The 21610-nt window shown below is 43.0% G+C and overlaps 1 protein-coding gene across 1 annotated transcript in view; it reads left to right on the top strand.

Moving 5' to 3' along the window:
* SHLD1 (shieldin complex subunit 1) overlaps nt 1-13565 on the top strand; it is a 122330-nt gene extending 108765 nt beyond the window's left edge. Inside the window, exons 3-4 of the mRNA XM_053573399.1 lie at nt 504-11443; nt 11642-13565. Of these exons, the coding sequence (XP_053429374.1) occupies nt 504-943 (440 nt within the window). The 3' untranslated portion in view covers nt 944-11443; nt 11642-13565. The remainder of the gene's footprint in view (nt 1-503; nt 11444-11641) is intronic.
* Nucleotides 13566-21610: the final 8045 nt, after the last annotated feature.

The following is a 21610-nucleotide window of genomic DNA, read 5'->3' as shown; positions in this document are numbered from 1 at the left end:
GTGAGGATTTTTCAGTTGTTTGATGTCTAGAAATACATCTTGAGGAGATATAATTCAGTCTATAACATAGTACTAAGCACACATATTTGAAAACATTTTCAACACATTATAATCTGATATGAGAATAACTGTTATCTATTGGCGACAAAATCACCAGGACTGCTGTTAATACTGTGGTTTACTGCCTATGTGCATCATGGAAGGAAATGTTTTAATTTCAGACAGTGGTTAGTGAAAATAAAGGTATGATTTTTTTTCACCTAAGTTCACAGCTACATTGCATTTCTGTAGAGAGACCCTACTTGCAAGTAGGATGTTCTTGTTGTGAGCAGACAAGTGGCAGAACCCCAGGATGGTGGGGACAGCTTCTGAAATCAGCTGCTTCTGCCCTTTGCCAGTCACTGGAGGAGTGAGTGTGTTGAACTTAACAGACATCATCTGCTCTTGGCTTGCCTTTGATATGTTTCATTGTGTGGTCCAGTAGAATGTGTTTTGTCTTGCAGACACCAGTAATCCAAACATTGAACCAAGTGACTCCCGGGCCTCTGAGAACTTCTGGCTGGACCATTCTGTAAAAAGCCAGCCAGTGACCAAAGAAGACAGTGATGGACTTCGGGAATCCCTGGATAGATTCTACGAAGGATTTGGCCGTCTGCAGCCAGCCTCTGAGAATCCACTTTCTGCATCTGTGTGCCAGTGCTTGTCTCAAAAAATCAGTCACCTGAGAGACCAGGAGAGCCAAAAGTACGTCCTCCGCAGTTTTCAAATGGCCCAAGTCATCTTCAGCCGGGACGGCTGCTCAGTCTTAGAGAAGCATTCCAGGGATCTCCACTTCTACCCACTGGAGGAAGGAAGTACATCTCTGGATGATGAAAAGCCAATTCCAGGCCTTTCCAAAGATATTATTCATTTCCTCTTGCAGCAGAATGTGGTGAAAGACTGATAGTTGGTACCTGGCAGAGTGCGCAGGTAGGCCTGGAGGGGCAGCACCATGGCAGGTCCTGCTGGTGGGCCACCCAGCTCCCCTGGGGTCTCTTGTCAGCTCTGTGTACCCAATCCCAACTCAGTGCTTTGTGACCTGTGACCTGGTATTGGAGCCAGTTGGCCTATACAGAGAGCCAGCAGGGTCTGGGAGTTGGATGTCCCCGTGGCTGCCCCACCCACAACTCCCCTTGGCCAAGGCCACCAACTACAGAGGTTCGGAGTCAACTGCCCAGCTTGCCTGCCTCAAGAAATGAGGTGTCATTTATCCTCCAGAGCTCCCTCCCCTCCTGATCAGGCTGAGGCCGGACTTTACATTAACTACGCCTTTGCTGGGCTTCCTCCACTCCTGTTCATGCACTGGTGTGTCCAGGACCTTCTCCTTAATAACCTCTTAGATCTGAATCCTTCACTCAGCACCTTCTGGGAGAACCCGACCTACGATAAGAGGTTGTTATGAGATGAGGTTTTGGAAGTAAAAGACTGACACCACGTTGTAAAATTGAGGCTGTGTGATGGATGGGGTTTTGTCTTTAAATGTGGTTCCAAAAAGTACATCACATCTTAATCACACTTATCCTGCTTCCTCTCTTAAGCCAGAATTCCCTGCTTTATCCTACCAGCTAGATGCAGAAGGAATGTTTGGACCATCTACAATAACAGCTAAAATTTACAAAATTAAAAAAAAACAAAAAAAACTCTTTGCCTCCACCAGATGCAAATGTGAAAGGTGAGCAGACAAATGTGCCCCACCCACCAAAGCCTGCGCAATAAGCACAGTACCCAGTTCTGATACTTGAGGCTGTCAGTTTGATGGTGAAGAGGATAAGGAATCCTTTACCCAGGTGGGGTCCTCCTTCCTCTCATTATTCTTGTCTTCTGCCTGCACACTGCAAGCAAGCTGTGTCACCCTCTGAGCAGGTGGCCCTCACCCTTTGCCTTGGTCCTTGCCTCCAACACCCTGGGCTCCCCTCTGGTAAAGCCTGCTCACATCAGGGCCACTCTTCCACTCAGTCCCTGTCCTTCAGGGCTGAGCCCTGCCTTGCCAGGGAGTTCAGTCAATAGCCAGTACAGGCTTGCCGGCAGATGCTCAGCTCTGTGGGTCGTGTCCTGAACCCCCATTTGAGACTCAGCTTGGTGGAATTACATCACCTGGCACCAGGCTTTCCGAAACTGCAATCGGAAGCCTCATGCTAATCCCTACCTGGACATTCCTCCAAACAGATGACATTGACAGAAGGGGTTATTTTGCTCGTTTGGGGGAAACAAAAGAAGCTGGCAACCCTGTGCAATTAGATTTTGAGAAAATTGAGGTGAAATTTAATTGGTCTAAGACTCCAAAAGCTTTCCAGAAAATGGATTATGCAAATGGATCAACCTAAAAGTGTTGACCTGGGACTCTTGGATGGAGAGAGGCGCCTTTTAAAGGTTAAAAATGACATGCTCAGGCCTCTGGTGTGGGAAGATCAGAGGTAAGAAACAATGTTCCATACTGAAATGTAAGGCACTCCTGGAAGGGGACCCCCCTGCTAGGAAATGGGGAACAAGTAGGTCTTGGGGAGACACTTGAGGAAACCTGACTCCAGCTTTTTTTCTGACAAGCAATCATCTTGCTTGTTTCACGTGGGCTACTTGTATTCAACCGGCCCCCAAATAATCTTAAACCCAGTGGGACTTAGAATTTAAAATCTGACAACTAAATTTTAAGGTTGCTAGTTTTATTATTTTTTAATGTGAAGTATATTAATACTCTTGGAGAATGCTGTCGTTCTTAGTATTATCCAATCACTGAAATATTTGTACCTAGTCGTCTCCATGGCTACCAACTGAATGAAACTGGATTATTTTATACTGTTTTCAAAGGCTGTTGGAATCTCCATGTTGAAAAGCAGCAGCATGGCGGCGCCTGTGGCTCAGTGAGCAGGGCGCCGGCCCCATATACCAAGGGTGGCAGGTTCAAACCCAGCCCCGGCCAAACTGCAACAAAAAAATAGCTGGGCATTGTGGCGGGTGCTTGTAGTCCCAGCTACTCGGGAGGCTGAGGCAGGAGAATCGCGTAAGCCCAGGAGTTGGAGGTTGCTGTGAGCTGTGTGACGCCATGACACTCTACCGAGGGCAATAAAGTGAAACTCTGTCTCTACAAAAAAAAAAAAAAAAGAAAAGCAGCAGCTACTGTTTCATGGAGAGATTTTAGTGCAGGAAATTTTGTAATCTTCACTAATGTTAGTGCTGAGGGCGTTCTCAGAAAGAGGTAAACTCTGAAGGCCAAGAATTTAGAGGTCTAAAAGCCACCTTAGGGTGGAAGAGTGTGGTGTGTGTTTACTTGCATCTGAGTAAGTGTTTTTGACAGATCAGTACAAGATATTTGGTTCCTGCCTCCTCACTCCTTAATTTGATCTCTGTGAGGTTAGGATGGCATTTTCTATTTATCTCTGTAAACCTTTAATAAAGACTGAGGATAAGGATTCTGAGGCTCGGCCTTTAGCGTTAGTGTTTAATTCTGCCCTGCAGATAAATTCACCAGCATCCTACCATCCCATGAATGTTATGACTGGCTTGTGATGTTTTCATCTGTGGCCCTTCTCATACTGACTGGAGTCTTGGTGAGGATGGATTTGCCGGCAGAAACATTAGAACTCTATAGGAGAGAGCTGCTGGGGTGTCTTAAATTCATATGTCATTATCCATCTTGTTAGTCTATTTCTTTGCATAGCTTATGTAAGGGCGCAGATAACAGATATTATTACCAGTAATTAGCAAAAAAAAAAAAAAAACCTCTACCTTTAAGAATTTTTACTGGATTATAGTAATTACGCGGAAAAGTACATATACAGATATCATATAAGTGAACAACTCAATGATTTTCACAAACTGAACAAACACACCAGCATCCCGATGGAGAAACAGACATTATAGATAGTACCAGTCCAGCCCAGGCAACCCCCTGTAACTGGAGATTTTCTTTTTTTGTTGTTGTTGCAATTTGGCCGGGGCTGGGTTTGAACCCGTCACCCTCGGTATATGGGGCTGGCGCCCTACTCACTGAGCCACAGGCGCCGCCCGTAACTGGAGATTTTCATCTGGACAACTGGTAGGAACAATTTGTTCTGACCAGTATTTCTCAACCTGCTGACAGCACACAAAATAATTTCAGATGCTACCTGGACAATGTTTATTTTAATTGTTAATCTATTCAGTTAAAATTATATAGGATAAGCTTAACATACGTATTTGAGATTTAAAATTAGGCTGAATTAATGAAAAATTAAATCAATAAATTAATAATTTAATAAATCAAATTAATATTGCATAGATATGTCAAAAAATTACAAAAGTTGTATACCTGGAAATGACTGAAGTTTGGACTTCAGTGGGAAAGATAATCCATCCTACCCTGCTCGTCTTTTCTACTGCAAGAAACTTCCATTGGGTCAACTCGTATCTACCTTTGCCTCTCTTATCTGGAGCCATAATGCAAATTATTTTTAAAAGCTAAACATGAATGGCCAAGAAATTAGAAAGGATTAGACTTATCAAATATGAAAATATTTTTAACAGTATAATAATTAAAGCAGAAACAAAACAAAAATGCAGGATGTCTCAAAGGTCACCCATACATAGAAAAATCAACAAATTCATATTTTATATTTTTAATTTTTTTTTTTTTTTGTTTGTAGAGACAGAGTTTCACTTTATCACCCTCGGTAGAGTGCCGTGGCGTCACACAGCTCACAGTAACCTCCAACTCCTGGGCTTAGGCGATTCTCCTGCCTCAGCCTCCCGAGTAGCTGGGACTACAGGTGCCCGCCACAACGCCCGGCTATTTTTTTGTTGCAGTTTGGCTGGGGCCGAGTTTGAACCCGCCACCCTCGGTATATGGGGCCGGCGCCCTGCTCACTGAGCCACAGACGCCACCCTATATTTTTAATTTTTTATATTTCAACATGTAGAGAAATATTTTATAAATATTTATAAAAATTTTTAATGAATATTTTGTAAATAAAGCTACATGTAGCTGCAATTGCCCATTTTTTCTGTATATGTATGGCCATCTTTGGGATACCCTGCAGAAAAAGGAAAAGAGTTGAGTCCATAAATAGATATACAAGCATATAGAGAAACTTAGTATAGGATGAAGGCAGCATTTCAGATCTACAAGGAAAAGATAGAGTTTTTAGCAGGTGGTCTTCAAATCATTGTCACACATTGGGGAAGAGAGAGTAAATGGCTGGATTCTCACCCCACTTCTTATGTCAAAATGAATGTATAATGATTTAAAAATTTCAATGTAAGTCCAGGTGTGGTGGCTCATGCCTGTAATCCCAGCAGTCTGGGAGGCTGAGACGGAAAGGTCGCTTGAGGTTAGAAGTTTGAGAGCAGCCTGAGCAAGAGTGAGACCCCGTCTCTAAAAAAAAAAATTCAATGTAAAAAATATAATCATAAAAATGCTAGAATAAAACTCATGTGATATAGACACATAAGTAGAGATATCTAGTTATCTTGAAATAGGGAAGATTTTTTTTAGAATGATACAAAACCTAAAAATCATAAAGGACAAATTTGATGAAAATGACTGTCTAACCACAAACTAGATCGAAACTAGGAAAAATAATTTGAGCACACCCAACAGATAGACCTTTCCTTCAACAAACAAAATTCGGGTGGCGCCTATGGCTCAAGGAGTGGGGTGCCGGTCCCATATGCCAGAGGTGGCGGGTTCAAACTCAGCCCCGGCCAAAAACCACAAAAAAAAAATTAAAAAATCATAAAAATCAGTAGAGAAACAACCAAATAGAAAAATTGGCAAAGACATGAACTGGTAGTGGGGGGAAGATAGATAGATAGATAGATAGATAGATAGATACCCCGTTTCCCTGAAAATAAGACATCCTCCGAAAATAAGACCCACTTACAGGAAAGAAAAGACGTCCCCTGAAAATAAGACCTAGCGCATCTTTGGGAGCACACCTTAAAATAAGACACTGTCTTATTTTCAGGGAAACAGGGTAGATACACATACATACATATATATATGGTTGATAAACATGAAATCATGTACAACTACATTCAAACACAAAACTGCAATTTAGACCACCAATAGATATCCTTTGTTATTTTTTGTTGGTTTTTGTTTCTTGATCTTTGTATTTTGGAGGACAGTAAAAGGTCAGAAGGAATGTAGCATTGGCCAGAGTGCCGGGAAACATGTTCACTATCAGTGGGAAGGTAAATTGGGGAAACCTTCCTCAGGGCAATTTGGCAGCCTCTATCAAAATCATAAAAGCCTGGCTTCTCTGACCCACCAATTCATTCATCCCACAACTAGGACTGAGTACATTCCATAGCTGCGGTTCATTCATCCCACAACTAGGACTGAGTACATTCTATAGACCTTCCAGACCTGGAAGGTCTCCTGCTAGTGAGTGGTGACAAAAACAAAGTCATTTCAAATAGAAGTGCTCCGAGATGATAAAAGGTGATGCGGCACTCTGGACTATTGGTCTGAGGGACACTCTGGAGAAGGGGCATTTGAACTGAAATCTACAGAAGTCACAAGAGCCAGCCACACAAAGTGTATCACATCCAGAGAGAGGGAACAGCAGGTGTAAGGTTAGCAATAAAACACAACCTGGGATGAGTTTGAAGTGTCTGTACAGAAGAGTCCCATGTGGCTGGAGCAGAGTCCACTGAGAGCAGAGTGGGAGATGAATTTCAGAAGCAGGCTGCACTCTTCTAGGCCAGGGTAAGGACCTTGAATATTCTTCTTTTTTTTTTTTTCTTTAGACAGAGTCTCACTATGTCACCCTCAGAAGAGTGCTGTGGCATCACAGCTCACAGCAACCTCAAACCCTTGGGCTTTAAATGATTCTCTTGCCTCAGCCTCCCAAGTATCCGGGACTACAGGCGCCTGCCACAACACCCGGCTATTTTGTTGTTGTTGTTGTGGTTGTCATTGTCGTTTAGCCAGCCCAGACCAGGTTTGAACCCTCCAGCCTTGGTGTATGTGGCTGGCACCATAACGACTGTGCTACGGGCGCCAAGCCACCTTGAATATTATTCTAAGGCAGTGGGAAGTGACTTTAAGATTTTAAGCAAGAGAATAAGAAGACAGATGGTCATATTCATGGAAATTTAGTATGTGTCAAGCATAATATCTTTGCCATATGTGATGGCTCCCACCTGTAGTCTGAGCCACTCAGGAGGCTGAGGTAGGAGGATTACTTGAGCCCAGGAGTTCGAGGCTGACCTGGGCGACATAGTGAGAGTTTGCCTCTAAATAAGCGAATGAATGAATGAAAAACAATGTTGAAAGATATGAGTCAAATTTGGAGAAGAAAGTTTGCTCCAGACATTAACAAAAAAGAGTTTAATGCCACAATATATGAAGAGCTTTGCTAAATAAATGCTGAAATGGCAAACAAATAGAAAAATGAATGAAGAATATGAATAGGCATTTCACAATAGAACTGCAGATTGTCAAGAAATATGAACAGGGCGGCGCCTGTGGCTCAGAGGGGTGGGGTGCCGGCCCCATATGCCAGAGGTGGTGGGTTCAAACCCAGCCCTGGCCAGAAACTGAAAAAAATAAAAAATAAATATGAACAAATGCTCAAACTATGTCATAAGGAAATGCAGTATTATTTATTTATTTATCTTTGGCTCTCACTTTGTCATCCTGGCTAGAGTGCGGTGGTGTCATAGCCCACAGCAACCTCAAACTCTTGGGCTTAAGCGATCCTCTTGCCTCAGTAGCTGGGACTACAGGCATCTGCCACAATGCCAGGCTATTTTTTAGAGCTGGGGTGTTGTCTTGCTCAGGTTGGTCTTGAACTCATGAGCCACTCTGCCTGGCCTAGAAATGGAGTTTTTAAAAGATGTCACAATTTTTAATTTTATATGGTTGGCAAAAAATCGAAACCTTCGTTCCTAGCTCGTGTGGACAAAGTTGTGGGGATGTGGGCACCCTAATACAAACATGTGCATCACGTTTGTAATTAAATTAATGGCTGAAACATTACAAATGTTGACTGACCTTGCCACATAAAGCCTTCCTGTGCTTATCTCTTTGCTGTTGTGTTAGCAGCAGCCTCTGCCCACATGCTGCCTCCTGAAACAACATGTTTTAAGATAGAAGAGTTGAGTGCTTGTGATCATTAAGCGTCAGCCATCATCACTTCAGACACCACGGTTACCATTTTATGGATGTATAAACTGAGGCAAAGAGATATCGACAAGCAGTAGAGGTTGTGCCCACGCTTAAGTCCCTGGTTAGGGATTCTGCCCCTGCTGGCACCTCATGGCCACTCCAGTGGCTGTTTGTTCTGCCTGGATGGTCTCTTTCTTGGAGACCACTTCTTCACCCCCTTTCTTTCTGTCCCATCAACACTGGGAAGGTGTCCCTTTTGTATACTCTGCCAGCACCACGAGCTTCCCTTCCTAATTTAATTACACCAAACAAATGTGATAACATAGTGCATGGTTTGAGTCTCCTCCTACCTCCCCATGTCCCACCCCTGCCAAAGCCGTGAGAGCTCTGTCTTGTGTGCCTGCGCCTGGCACACCCAGTCCGTCAGGCACTAATGCTCAAATATTTGTGTTTATCAAACAAAATGTAGGAAGATGACCTTATTTTTTTGAGATACATGCTGGAGGATTTAGGGGTAAAATATCTTAATACCTCTAATTTACTTTAAAATACTTCAAAAGAAGCAAAACGAAACAGACACGAATTTTGTGTGCATGTTTGTGTATATCCAAGTGACAAGCCACCTTTCTTTTTGCTGCATTTTGACTCCAAATAGTTGTTTAATCTTTTTCCTCTCTCTATTCCTGTTCCCTCAGGCCACTTTGCAGGGCTTGGCTCTCTTGGGGCCAATTGTCTAGGAGAGAATTGTCTTCCCTGTGGGGGTGAGAACTCAGTTCTCATGGGTCAGGCCACATTCAGAGATGAGCCCTTTGGGATAGATGATTCTCTTGGCAAATACGCTATGGACCAGACCAGGCCTCTTTGCTTATCGGAATCCCATAGAACTTATTCATTCTCTCATTGCTTTTTTCTTAAATCCCTGAGAGCATCAGAGATGGCAACTGAACTGAGAATTCTCCAAATCCTCCCAAGTGAATCCTTTCCATCTGCTGCCTCAATGGGCAGCGTATTCATGGAGGACTGGAGATTTAGCATCTCTGCCCTCTCCGGTATTTTCTCCGCTGCTTCCTTCAGCTTTTGCAGCTTCATGTCACATGCCTTAAGCCCACTTTATTATTTCATGAGAATGTAATTCATGTATATTCAAACTATGAAAGTTTTCTGGTTGCCTTTGCAAGCTCCCCCTGGGATCCTGACTGATTCTTGCAGCACTGAGTCTCTAGAAGGTAAGAGGAACGTTAGGGCACCAAATGTGCAACTGCCAAGTGCTCTGGTTACAATCCCTGGCAGGAAGGATACGATAATACCTAACCTTGACCCGATTTTCACACTTTCTCCCTTGTGTCGTATCCTCAGCCATTTTTACTCCCTGCTTTTCCATCATATATTTACAGATCTATTTTACCTTAAAAACTTGTATGCATATGGGCACACATGAACACACACACACCTCCATGCACTAAAAGTATAATCATAGTTTGCTTCTGTCCAGCTCCTCCTCTTCCCATTGCTCCCATCTTCTAGACCTAGGAAATAGCTAAGACACAAGACGCTGGAATCTGGAGACCTGAAAGACCTAGGTTTGATATCTAGCCCTGCCACTGTGCACCCTCAGATAAGTCACTCAACCTTACTGGACTTGAGTTTCTTTATCTGCAAATTGGAGATAATAGTGATTGCTATGTCCCAGGGTCATTTTAAGGCTCTCATAAGTTAATGACTGTTCAGTACATATGTACACAAAACATGCCTGGAAATACTTTGTAAATTACATAGCACAGTGAAATTGTGAGGTGGCTGCATTTGCTCCATGCTCACTAGTGCCTTCTCCTCCGTGGCCACTGCTCCTCAAGGGACGCCCCTCTCAGCCATGACAGTGACTAGAATCATCTCCCTTGAAAATAAAGTCTTTGGGGCAGCGCCTGTGGCTCAAGGAGTAGGGCGCCGGTCCCATATGCCGGAGGTGGCGGGTTCAAACCCAGCCCCAGCCAAAACCACAAAAAAAAAAAAAAAAAGAAAATAAGGTCTTTGTCAGGTTCCCCTCAAATCCCAGCAGGAACTTGCAAAAGCCCTCTGGTGTCCCAGATTTGGAGGATATTTGAAAAAGCAAAAGATTTAAATTTAAGTTTCTACTTCAAGAAATTGGAAAAAGAAGAGCAAAATAAATCCAAAGTAAGCAAAAAGTAGAAGATAATAAAAATAAAGCAGAAGTGAAAAAAACTAAGAACAACATGGATGGAGCTGGAACATATTCTTCTTAATAGAGTATCTCAAGAATGGAAGAAAAAGTATCCAATGTACTCAGCCCTACTATGAAACTAATTTATAGCTTTCATATGAAAGCTATAACCCAATTATAGCCTAAGAATATGGGTAAAGGGGAGAGGGAGGGGAGGGGAGAGACTCAGAAGTGACCTATGAAGAAACGGAGCATGGGGCATCCATTTTCTTGGGGCTAGTGTAGAATTGGAAGCAGCATATTTCTATTCCTTTTTTTTTTTTTTTCTGTTTTTGGTCAGGACTGGATTTGAACCTGCCACCTCCAGCATATGGGGCCAGCACTCCACTCCTTTGAGCCACAGGCGCCACCCGGAAGCAGCATATTTCTGGGGTTAGCAGGAGTAGCAACATCCTGACTGTGACAGAGACCATGTGATTCAGGGCTTGCGAGGATGGAGGGAGCAGTTTCCTGACTTCAGCTGAGGACCCTCCCCCAACCCCAACCAGGCACTGTCCTGGAGTCAGCTCCATCCCCCTTGTCATTCTAGTTCTGTGGTGCAGCTTGAGTTGTTCCTGAAATCCCAGCCTATAGCTTATTCCTTTAGCCTAGTGTTTCTCAACCTTCCTAATGCTGCGATCCTTTAATACAGTTCCTCATGTTGTGGAAAGATAAAATTATTTTCATTGCTACTTCATAACTGTAATTTTGCTACTGTTATGAATCATAATGTAAATATCTGATATGCAGTATGTATTTTCATTGTTACAAAGGGGTCACGACCCACAGGTTGAGAACCGCTACTCTAGCCATTTCAACATTTTGGTGCATTTCTAGCAAATCCCTTCCTGCTTAAATTAGCTAGAGTGCTGTGGGAGACCAAGATATGCCACCTCAAAATAGGCTTCTTTGGCAATTTTCATTGGTTATTCAGAGAAACTACAGACAGGAATAGCTCTGACAAGCTATCCTTTTGTAAAGGAAATTTACAGCTATCTATGTTAGTGTAGCAAACAGAAGATCTAGGAAGAGGCTTTCTCCAGAGTTCCCCTTATCCATGTCCAGGAAAGTGTAACTCACAGGAAAAGAGACTAAAGGTTCTGACATTTTTATTTATTTTTTTTATTTTATTTTATTTTTTTTTGTAGAGACAGAGTCTCACTTTATGGCCCTCGGTAGAGTGCCGTGGCATCACACAGCTCACAGCAACCTCCAACTCCTGGGCTTAAGCGATTCTCTTGCCTCAGCCTCCCGAGTAGCTGGGACTACAGGCGCCCGCCTCAACGCCCGGCTAGGTCCGACATTTTTAAAGGTTTGACAGAGAAGCCTTTGCCACAGGCTGCCATCTGTTCTTTCTGGGGACTGCTGCCTGAGAACCTCGTCTGCATAACAAGGCAGCCCTTGTTCCCGTTACATCTTCAATTTATGATGGGGTCTTCAGGATGTTGTCCCACCTTAAATCAAGGAGCATCTGTGTAGTGTTTACGACAGGTCTTGGCATGAGTGCTATTTTCCTTTAAAAAAAAAAAAAAAAGCCAAGTGGCGCCTGTGGCTCAAGGAGTAGGGCACCGGTCCCATATGCTGGAGGTGGCGGGTTCAAACCCAGCCCTGGCCAAAAACCACAAAAAAAAAAAAAAAAAAAAAAAAAAAGCCCTCTTACCTATGCCTATTCTTCTCCTTCCCACTACCACTGTCTGTGTGTCGTTTGTCATCTTCATCTCCAGAGGGACATCCTCAAGGTTCTTCCTGATGCCAATTCTCCCCTGTCCAGCCTCTTCCATGTGCTGTGGCTACCACATTCCATATACGGTGGCTATACGTGGATCTCCCTAATCACTGAGGCGATTCCATCCCATTGCCCACAGAGAGCTCCTTAATAACCAACAGGATGAAACACTACCTTGGTGTAAAGAAAAGATCTAACCCGGTGTTCTGCCCTCTCCACATTCCTTAAACCTGACCTTCTCCAGCCCTTGGGGCTCTGCCTGACTACTCATTGGCATTTTTATTTTATTCTTATTTTTTGAGAAGGAAAAAGAAGTTTATTAATTTGCTGACAAATGAGGAGTCAGCACCATCTCACAGCACCAGTATCCTTAATGCTCAATTTTAAAGAAAAACTTATAATGTCCTTCTAATTTCAGTTAACTTGATCACACTCAAAATTCCTTTCAGATTATATTCCACAAACCTTCTACAACTTTCTTCAGTTTTATCCTATACTGTTAAGACAGAACCAGAAGGCTCTCTCTGCTCTAAAGAGTTGTAAGCTCTGAATCAAGGTCTCTGATAAGACAGGAGGTGGTGGAGAAACTAACCCCAAACCAGCTAGAACCAAGATGGCCACAAAAAATCTCATTTGCATTTTTAATCCTGCACAGCAGGACCACCGTTAACTGTTCACATGTGTACATCTTCCTTCCCCGAATAGACAGAAAGCTCCTGAAGGTCAGAGAGCTTGTACTTCCTGGGCCAGGCATCAACAAATGACCATGAATTGGTTATGTATTTACAACTCCCATTCAGACTCTTACTGGAGCAAGCTTAATAGTTTCCTTCCCTTTCTTACAACTGAAACTGTGTAATTTTAAAACCAAAAGCAAAGAGCCAGAGTGACAGGTGAGTTTGTACCTTCTATGAGACATTACGGCAGAAGGAAGAGTCCAGTTGCAGACGTAGGGGCAACAGCTCTGCCATTAACAAGCAGGATGTCCAGTGAGGCTCACGAACCTCCCTCACACCTCACTTCTGAGTCTGCAAAATGAGGACATTAGCAAAGCTCCACATTCTCCTTAGGCTTAAACATTCTGTGCCAAATCTCTAAAAGGGTGGATTTGGGAAACTAATTTTTAAATTGATTGCGCAGTGTGGAGTTATTGTGTGAAGAATTAAACTGCTGTCCGTAACAATTCATTTCCTGAGTTTAGTTCATTGTAAACCAATACTAATCAAGCACCATTTAGTCTGCAGTACCCTGCAGAGTGCTGTGGAGACACAGAAGTGGTATCTCACAGGATTCAAGGCCTTTAGGATTTTGTTATACAATCAGTGTTTGTTATATAATAAAACCTCACCAAGTTCATGATCCAGCAAATTACTTTGCTTACATAAAACTTCTGTAAAATAAAGTTCTATGTGAATCATTTCATATAATCCTGATGTGAGCTAAATGTTTTGTGTATCATTTCCATGTTATTTGAAACACACACACATACTGTATGTTTTGATATAAATATATGCACTTAAAATGTCTTCTCCATTGACAGGCTGATTTTTAAATTTTTTGATATACCAAATGACGTGAGCTTTCAAAAATTTACAAAAATAGAGACAACTGTGTTTACTATGATGAACCCCATGTGCTGATCACCTAGCTTCATTAGCCATAAGATTTCTGTCATTCTTTTTCATCACCCTGTTTTGTGTGTGTGTGCTAAAGCATTACTTCTGGAGCTGTCAGTTGCAATTTCCAATCTGACATGGACCAATATCAGCATACAGCTCATGTCCAAATCACACACAACTTACCAAGCAAGTTCAACACCCAAACTGGGCTCTACCCTCGTCAGAGTCCACTAATCACTGCTTAGACAGTATGGCCATATACGGGTACTAAAACCATTAATAAATGTTTGTCAATTTCTGCACTTGTTACAGGCCAACAACTCACAATTGGGAAACTAGAAGGATCCCCAGACCGCGCTGAGTAGTAATGTCCTAGACTCTTTTAAATCAAATCCAAGGCATTATTTTATTGCACCTGTAAATTCCAGAATGTATCTCTAATGGATAAGGGTGTGTTTTTTATTTAATTTTTTTTGTTATTGTTGCAGTTTGGCTGGGGCTGGGCTCAAACCCACCACCCTCAGTATATGGGGCTGGTGCCTTACTCACTGAGCCACAGCTGCCACCAAGGATGTGTTTTTTTTGTTTGTTTTTTTTTGTAGAGACAGTCTCACTTTATGGCCCTCGGTAGAGTGCCGTGGCCTCACACAGCCCACAGCAACCACCAACTCCTGGGCTCAAGCGATTCTCTTGCCTCAGCCTCCCGAGCAGCTGGGACCACAGGCGCCCGCCACAACGCCCAGCTATTTTTTGGTTGCAGTTTGGCCGGGGCCGGGCCTGAACCTGCCACCCTCGGTATGTGGGGCCGGCGCCTTACCGACTGAGCCACAGGCGCCACCCAAGGATGTGTTTTAAACAACCAGAATACAACTAATACTCCCAAGAATATAATCGATGATTCCTACTACATTATCTAAGATTTAGTCCATGTTTCATTTCCCCCAATTGTCTCAAATATGCCTTCTTACAGTTCGTTTGTTTGAATCACTATCCAAACGAGATTTACTGTTACATTTTGTTGAAATACTCTTAAGACTCTTTCTAACTGTAATAGTCTCCCTCTCCCTTCAAAGCTGTTTTTGAACCACCCTCCAAATACATTGGTTTACCATGGATGTAAAAGTTTCCTTTTCTTTTTTAGTTTTTTTGAGACAAAGTCTTACTTTGAGGGCCCAGGTAGAGTGCCCTGGCATCTTAGCTCACAGCAAACTCTAACTCTTAGGCTCAAGTGATTCTCTTGCCTCAGCCTCCTCAGTACCTGGGACTGTGCCTGGCTATGTTTAGGGATGGGGTCTTGCTCTAGACTAGGCTGATCATGAGCTCAGGCGATCCGCCCACGTTGGCCTCCCAAAGTGCTGGGATTACAGGTATGAGCCATGGAGCCCTGTGATGTAATAGTTTTCTTGACTCATAATGTCTCAGGTGTTTTTTTTTCCCCTGTGTTTGCTATAGTTGGCTGTGGGAAGGCTTAAAAAACAAATGACTCCTTTCCCCCACAGAAAACTCCATGATCTATACATGTTACAACCACATTTTCTACTCCCAAGACTTGTTTTCAGGACTGAAAAACTATTTAGATTACTGTGTACATAAGAGTTTCGTCTTTCATCTCTGATTTCTCTTTTCTCCAGTGGGCCCATTCACAGACCAGACATGTGCTACTAAATGAACTATGGACTTTTCTTGCCATGAACATGCCAAACTAGTATTTACTAGGTCCATTCACTTCTTTGAGGATCTACACATACATATCATGACTCGAGACACTCAGGTGGTTCGATCTGGACAAGATCCATCTGTGGCCGTCACACAATGACATCTTTTTCCACACCCCTCACTAAGGATGCAGAAACCCACGTAGATTTCACTGGTCAACACTTCTTGTAGAATCGCAGAAAGAGAAAATAACCTTATCAACTAAGCAGGCAGCTACCCTACAGGGAAGGAGACAAAGGCCCTCACAGCTATCTAGATGCCCCCTGGATAAGAGCCAAAGTCTCTGAACTTCCAAGGAGACTCTGTATGATGGGATATCAATTTCTGTGCCAGTCAGAATTCTGGGTTGCCCACAACAGATGTGGGCTCTGGTTGACTTTAATAGAAGGATGGTGGGTGGCTAACAGAATTGATCAGAAGGATGGAGAACCAGGTTTTGAAATCAAGCAGGGTATAAGGGAGACAAGGCAGCAGAGACACAGTTTAGATCATGCTCCAGGGACAGTCTGGTTAGACTGTCCCTAACTGGCCCTGCTGCCATTCTGGCTATTGGACATCACTACTCACAGGAACCAAATGCCACTGCTGCTATGAAATTCTAAACTGTCCCTGAGTCTAAATTAAAGTCTTAGGTGTGAGCCTTTGATCTGCTGAGTCTGGATAATATGACTGTCCCCTAGTGGCCAGGGACCATGGAAAGGTCATCTGGCTGGGCCCCTTTCTATAGTAGGAAGGGGATCTTGCTTCCCTTCATAACCCACATCTTGGAGGGAAGAGCATTAAAATACTAAGTAATGTTGCACAGTGACAAATGACCATTCCACCTTTCCACTTAAACTTCTATTAGCATATAGTCATAATCACCAGTAGTTACAGGCAGTCCTCAGGTTACGAATAAGATGGGTTCCGTAGTTTTGTTAAGTTGAATTTGTATATAAGTTGGAACAGGTAGATTCACCTTGTATAGCCCCTGTTCATAACTGTAAGTTGTGTGTAAGTCAGATGTTTATAACTCAGGGACTGCCTGTCTTTGGTTTCTACGAAATGCAGAGGCATTTGCTATTATCCCCCAAAATGTGTTATGCTGCCCCCCTCCCAAAATACCACTATTCTAAGTGCTGGGTTCATTGAAGGGGAACCAGTTTCTTTTTCAGGCTTGGGAGCTCACTAATTGTCTTCTTCCTGGTCCAATTTCTGGGGGAAAACCAAAGATTAATCTGTCCACTTGACTTTTACTCAGATATTAAATATGAGCACATTAGCCTCTAGGGGCATTGAAACTTCTGCAAGGATTTCATTAGTGCATAGACTTCCATGCACTTCAGAGTGTTCTATGCTGCCAAGTATCAGACTGGGGCAGAGATGAACTGGAACACAGGAGATTTGTTGAGGCAACAGCTAGGATTCCACTGCTGTTCTTTCGGTGTAGTTCTGGTGGCTCTCAAATTCCTTAAGGGGAGGTGGTGTTGTGTGGGTAAGTAATATTAGACCAGAGCTGACACGGTGACAGCTGTTCCCAAAGTCACAGTTTCTTCATTACCAGGAAAAGATACCCTTGAATTTTCTGGGCTGAGGTGAGAGTGTTGGGCAGACCCTGCCTTATCCACTTCCCAATTGCCTTAATGGCTTACAAGGTGGAGAATGGCGAGCCAGGAGGACCTTCAGAGGATGTCCGCTGCCTGTGTGCCGTCTTTCAGGGTCCCCCCAGAAATAGACACTGAGACACAAATTCAAGTGCAAGTTGACGGGAGTGGGGAACTGAGACAGGTGAGGGAAGGGACCCAGTGAGAGGTGCATTATCAAGTAAGTTACCACCATGGGCACCTGGAGTTTGACCCTACCAGGAAACTCTGGAAGCCAGAGCAGAATGTAAGCCTCAGAGGAGAAGGCTTATCCTGCACCAGGAGGAGCTGGGGATCTGAAATACCACTTCACGTCAGTCTTTGTTTGAAGGCCACAACTGGGAGGGCACTAATTCTCCAGCACTGTTGGCCTGCTGTGTAAATGGACAGAGCAGGCCCTGCCACCAGGCAAAGCCCTCATGCAAAGAGACATATGCTGGCAGGTGGAAGTCAGGCGCTGTGCACAAAATACTAATGGCAGGGCACCCACAGTCTCCCCTACTCTGGGTTCACTCACATCCTCCAGACTTGTGGAAAAACTCTGCTCCCAGCTCATCCCAAGTCCAACATAAATCTTCCCCAAATCAATCAGGAGGTGCACATCCTCCACCACCCCTAAAACCAAATCTCTAATTGGTACAGATTGCATATTTCACTATTTGCTGATCAGGATTACTCTCTGCCTACATTACAGGCTCACTCCATGGTTTAATCGTCTTTCTGCCCTGCCCAGTAACTGAACAGACTGACCCCTGCCCTGTAATCATGGAATAAATACTCACAGGATAAGTGCTCACTGGCTGACTAACTCCCACTTCCTTCCACTCAGAAAAAGTCTTATTTGGAAATGCCCCGGGTGACAGCGAGTGTTCTTTCAGTAGGTCCTTGTCAGTTTTGATGGTTTGGAGAGATTTACAATTTGCTAAACAGTCTTGAATAGGTAGAGAAATGTGGTCTTGAGGGAATAGATTATTTCTTTTCTCTGGGGGAAAAGGTCAGATTCCTTCAGGACTTTGGATACCATTTGCTTAAAACAGTGGCTCAGCCAGCTGTGAGTTGGCAATGTGGTGATTCTGTGAGAGGCTGGGATGTTGGTACAGAAACACTTGCTCAGTTTTGTCTGGGGTATAAACATCCCACTAGGATTTGAACAATTTAAAGAGCATCTGAAGTTTGCCATGTGATTTTATATTAATGAAGGGATATCTTCAAGTCTGCTATCTTTCTGGTTTTCATCATTCTTTTTTTTTTTCTTTTTTCAACCCAAGTACCAGCTTTAAGTAGAAACTAAGCTATTTCAAGAGCAGAGGGCTCCATCAAAAGGGACCTTAGCCAGACATGGTGGCAACACCTATAGTCCCTGCTATGTGGGAGGCTGAGACAGGGGAATCACTTGAGCCCAGGAGTTCTGGGATGTAGTGCACCATGTCAAGCAGGTATCCATACGAAGTGCAGAATCAATACGGTGACTTCCTGGGAGTGGGGGACCCTACAGAGAGTGAAATGGTCCAGGTCAGAAATGGAACAGGTCAAAACTCCTGTGCTGGTCAGTAGTGGGATTGTGCCTGTCAATATCCACTGCATTGCAGCCTGGGCAACATAGCAAGACCCTGTCTCTTAAAAAAGGATCTTAGTAGGTCATTTGGGCATCTCCTCTGCCTCCAAACAACACTATACATAAACCATTCCTAACAGAATGCTATTTTCCCATAGTTTGAAAATTCTGCCAAACCAGAAGTCAGAGAAATCCCATGTGCAGTATCAGCACATACATTTTCCTTGCCAGATAATAAAATTTATATTTACAACATCTACATTATCTATATCAAATATGTCTTCTCCATCTATGTGTAAAGATATATCATTTATCTATAAACTATATATATATATATATATATATTTTTTTTTTTTTAGAGACAGAGTCTCACTTTGTCACCCTGGGTAGAGTGCCGTACATCCCAGTTCACAGCAACCTCCAGCTCTTGAGCTTAAGTGATTCTCTTGCCTCAGCCTCCCAAGTAGCTGGGACTACAGGCGCCTTCCACAATGCCTGGCTATTTTTTTTTTGTTGTTGTTGTTGTAGTTTGGCTGAGGCTGGGTTTGAACCTGCCACCCTCGGTATATGGGTCCAGGGCCCTACTCACTGAGCCGCAGGTGCCACCCTATAAGCTGTATCTTAGATCTGTGGTCCTTGACCTTTTTGGCACCAGGGACCAGTCTCATGGAAGACAATTTTTCCACACATCATTGGCAGCTTGTTCACACCTAGAGTCTCCTAGGAAGTGCACAGCCTAGATCCTCACACGCACAGTTTGAGGTCAGGCTTTTGCTCCTCTGAGAATCTAATGCCGCAGCTGATATGACCCAAGGCAGAGCTCAGGCAGTGATGTGCAGGATGAAGAGCAGCTGTAAATGCAGATGAAGCTTCACTCATTCGCTCACTGCTCACCTCCTGTTGTGTGGCCAATTCATAACAAGCCACAACCTGGAGATTGGGGACCGCAGTCTTAGATCATCATCTACCTCTATATTTATACATACTTTACACCTATATTTATACCTTTATTGTCCACAGCTACATTTTCATCTTCATTATCTGCATCTTCTATACCTGTGCAGTCTGATCAGTGTATGCTTGTATGGCTGAACTCGCATTAGATTCGGAAGAAAAAAAGACATATGTGCCTTCATTTTTCCTGCGAGTTCACAGATCGCAGTGTGGCTCACACAGGGTAGTGTGAACTGGAAAGGTAGTGGAGGAACTAACTCTGTAATCCTGCCCATTCCCGCACCACACCAGTGTGAGCCTGAGGTAAAAGTGGACTTCCACCAATATGGGCACTGGTGAGGCTGAAATGATGTGGACTGGCAAGGCTGCATTGATGGACACTGATCAGACTGCATTGATGGGCACTGATCAGACTGCATTGATGGGCAGTGCAGTCTATATTTCTCTGTGTGGGCAAAGTTTTTGCTGGTATATTGTTTTTGTAGCGCTGTATACATAGATTGGTATTTTACTGATAGCAATTTGGAATCCCTAGGAAACAATGATATCAAGAAAGAGAAAAATTGAGTCAGAGTGTAGATATTCAAAAAACACTGGACTTATGATTACTTTTTCATGCAGTACAAGGAAAAAGCTGTGTGTTTGATATGCCAGAATATAGTGTCTGTGTTCAAAGAATACAATTTGCGTTGACATTATCGAACTCAACATAAAATAAATATAATTGGTTGGAGAAGCGAGAAAAGATAAAATATTAAAACTGAAAAATACATTGACAACTCAGCAAAATACTTTTGTGAAGCAGAAGCAGCTAAATATTTCATCACTGTGAGCAAGTTTTCAAGTTGCCAAGCTAATAGCGTGCACTGGCAGACCATTCGTGGAGGGAGAGAATTTGTTAAAGAATGCCTTCTTTCTGTTGCCAAAGAGATGTATCCAGAGAAGGCCAATTTATTTAGTACAGTGAGTCTTTAAGGACCTACAATTACACAAAGGATTGAAGAAATGGGAGACAATTTGCATCAGCATTTGCAAAACTCTGCAAAAAAACTTTCCTATTTTTCCTTGGCACTTGACAAAAGTAATGAAGTTCGTGATTCTACACAACTTCTAATTTTTATTTGTGGGACGAATGACTATTTCAAAGTCACGGAAGAGCTTGCTGCACTGCAAGCATCAAAGGAACAACTACAGGACAGGATATCTATGAAAAGGTTTGCCAAACTGTGAATAGTTTGGAGCTGGACTGGGCTAAACTAGCCAGTGTGACAACTGATGGTGCTCCTAGCATGGTGGGGCCTAAGAAAGGAGTAATTGCTTACATTAGCCAAGAGATGGACAAACATAACCATTCTCATCCAATAGCCATACACTGCCTCATCCACCAATAAGCACTGTGTAGTAAATCACTGAAGTGGGACTCTGTTATGAAAATTGTGGTATCCTGTGTTAATTTCATTAGAGGTAATGCACTAAACCACAATTTCAGGAATTTCTGTCTGAGCTAAATGTTGCCTATGAAGATGTTCCATACCATACAGAAGTCCATTGGCTGAGTTGAGGGAGAGTTTTGAGACATTTCTATGACTTACTTCCATAGATTACAGCTTTTCTGCTTTCAAAAAACAAAGAAGTACTAGAGCTCAATGATGCAGAATGGAAATGGCACCTTGCCTTTCTGATAGATGTAACAGAGCTACTCAACAGTTTCAATGTGCAACTTCAAGGAAAGGGGAAGCGCTTCTGTGATACACAATCACATGTGAAAGCACTTGAAGTAAAATTAGGCCTCCTCATCAAACAAGTGAAGGAGGAAAATTTCTGCTGTCTCCCCACAACTTAAAATCTGTTAGCGGAAAATCCATTGGTTGCATTCCCAAATAAAATGTGTGTGGATTCACTGGAAAAGTTACAAAAGTAGTTCCAATTTAGATTTAAAGAGCTTCATCTCCATGAACAGGACATACAGCTTTTCCGTAACCCATTTTCTATTGACATTGAAAATGTGGATACGATTTACCAAATGGAACTGGCTGAACTACAGAATTGTGACTCTCTGAAAGACGCATTCA

The sequence above is a fragment of the Nycticebus coucang genome, chromosome 21 (genome assembly GCF_027406575.1).
Source record: "Nycticebus coucang isolate mNycCou1 chromosome 21, mNycCou1.pri, whole genome shotgun sequence".
Classification (NCBI taxonomy): Eukaryota; Metazoa; Chordata; class Mammalia; order Primates; family Lorisidae; genus Nycticebus; species Nycticebus coucang.
This window is presented reverse-complemented; position numbering and strand designations above follow the sequence as displayed.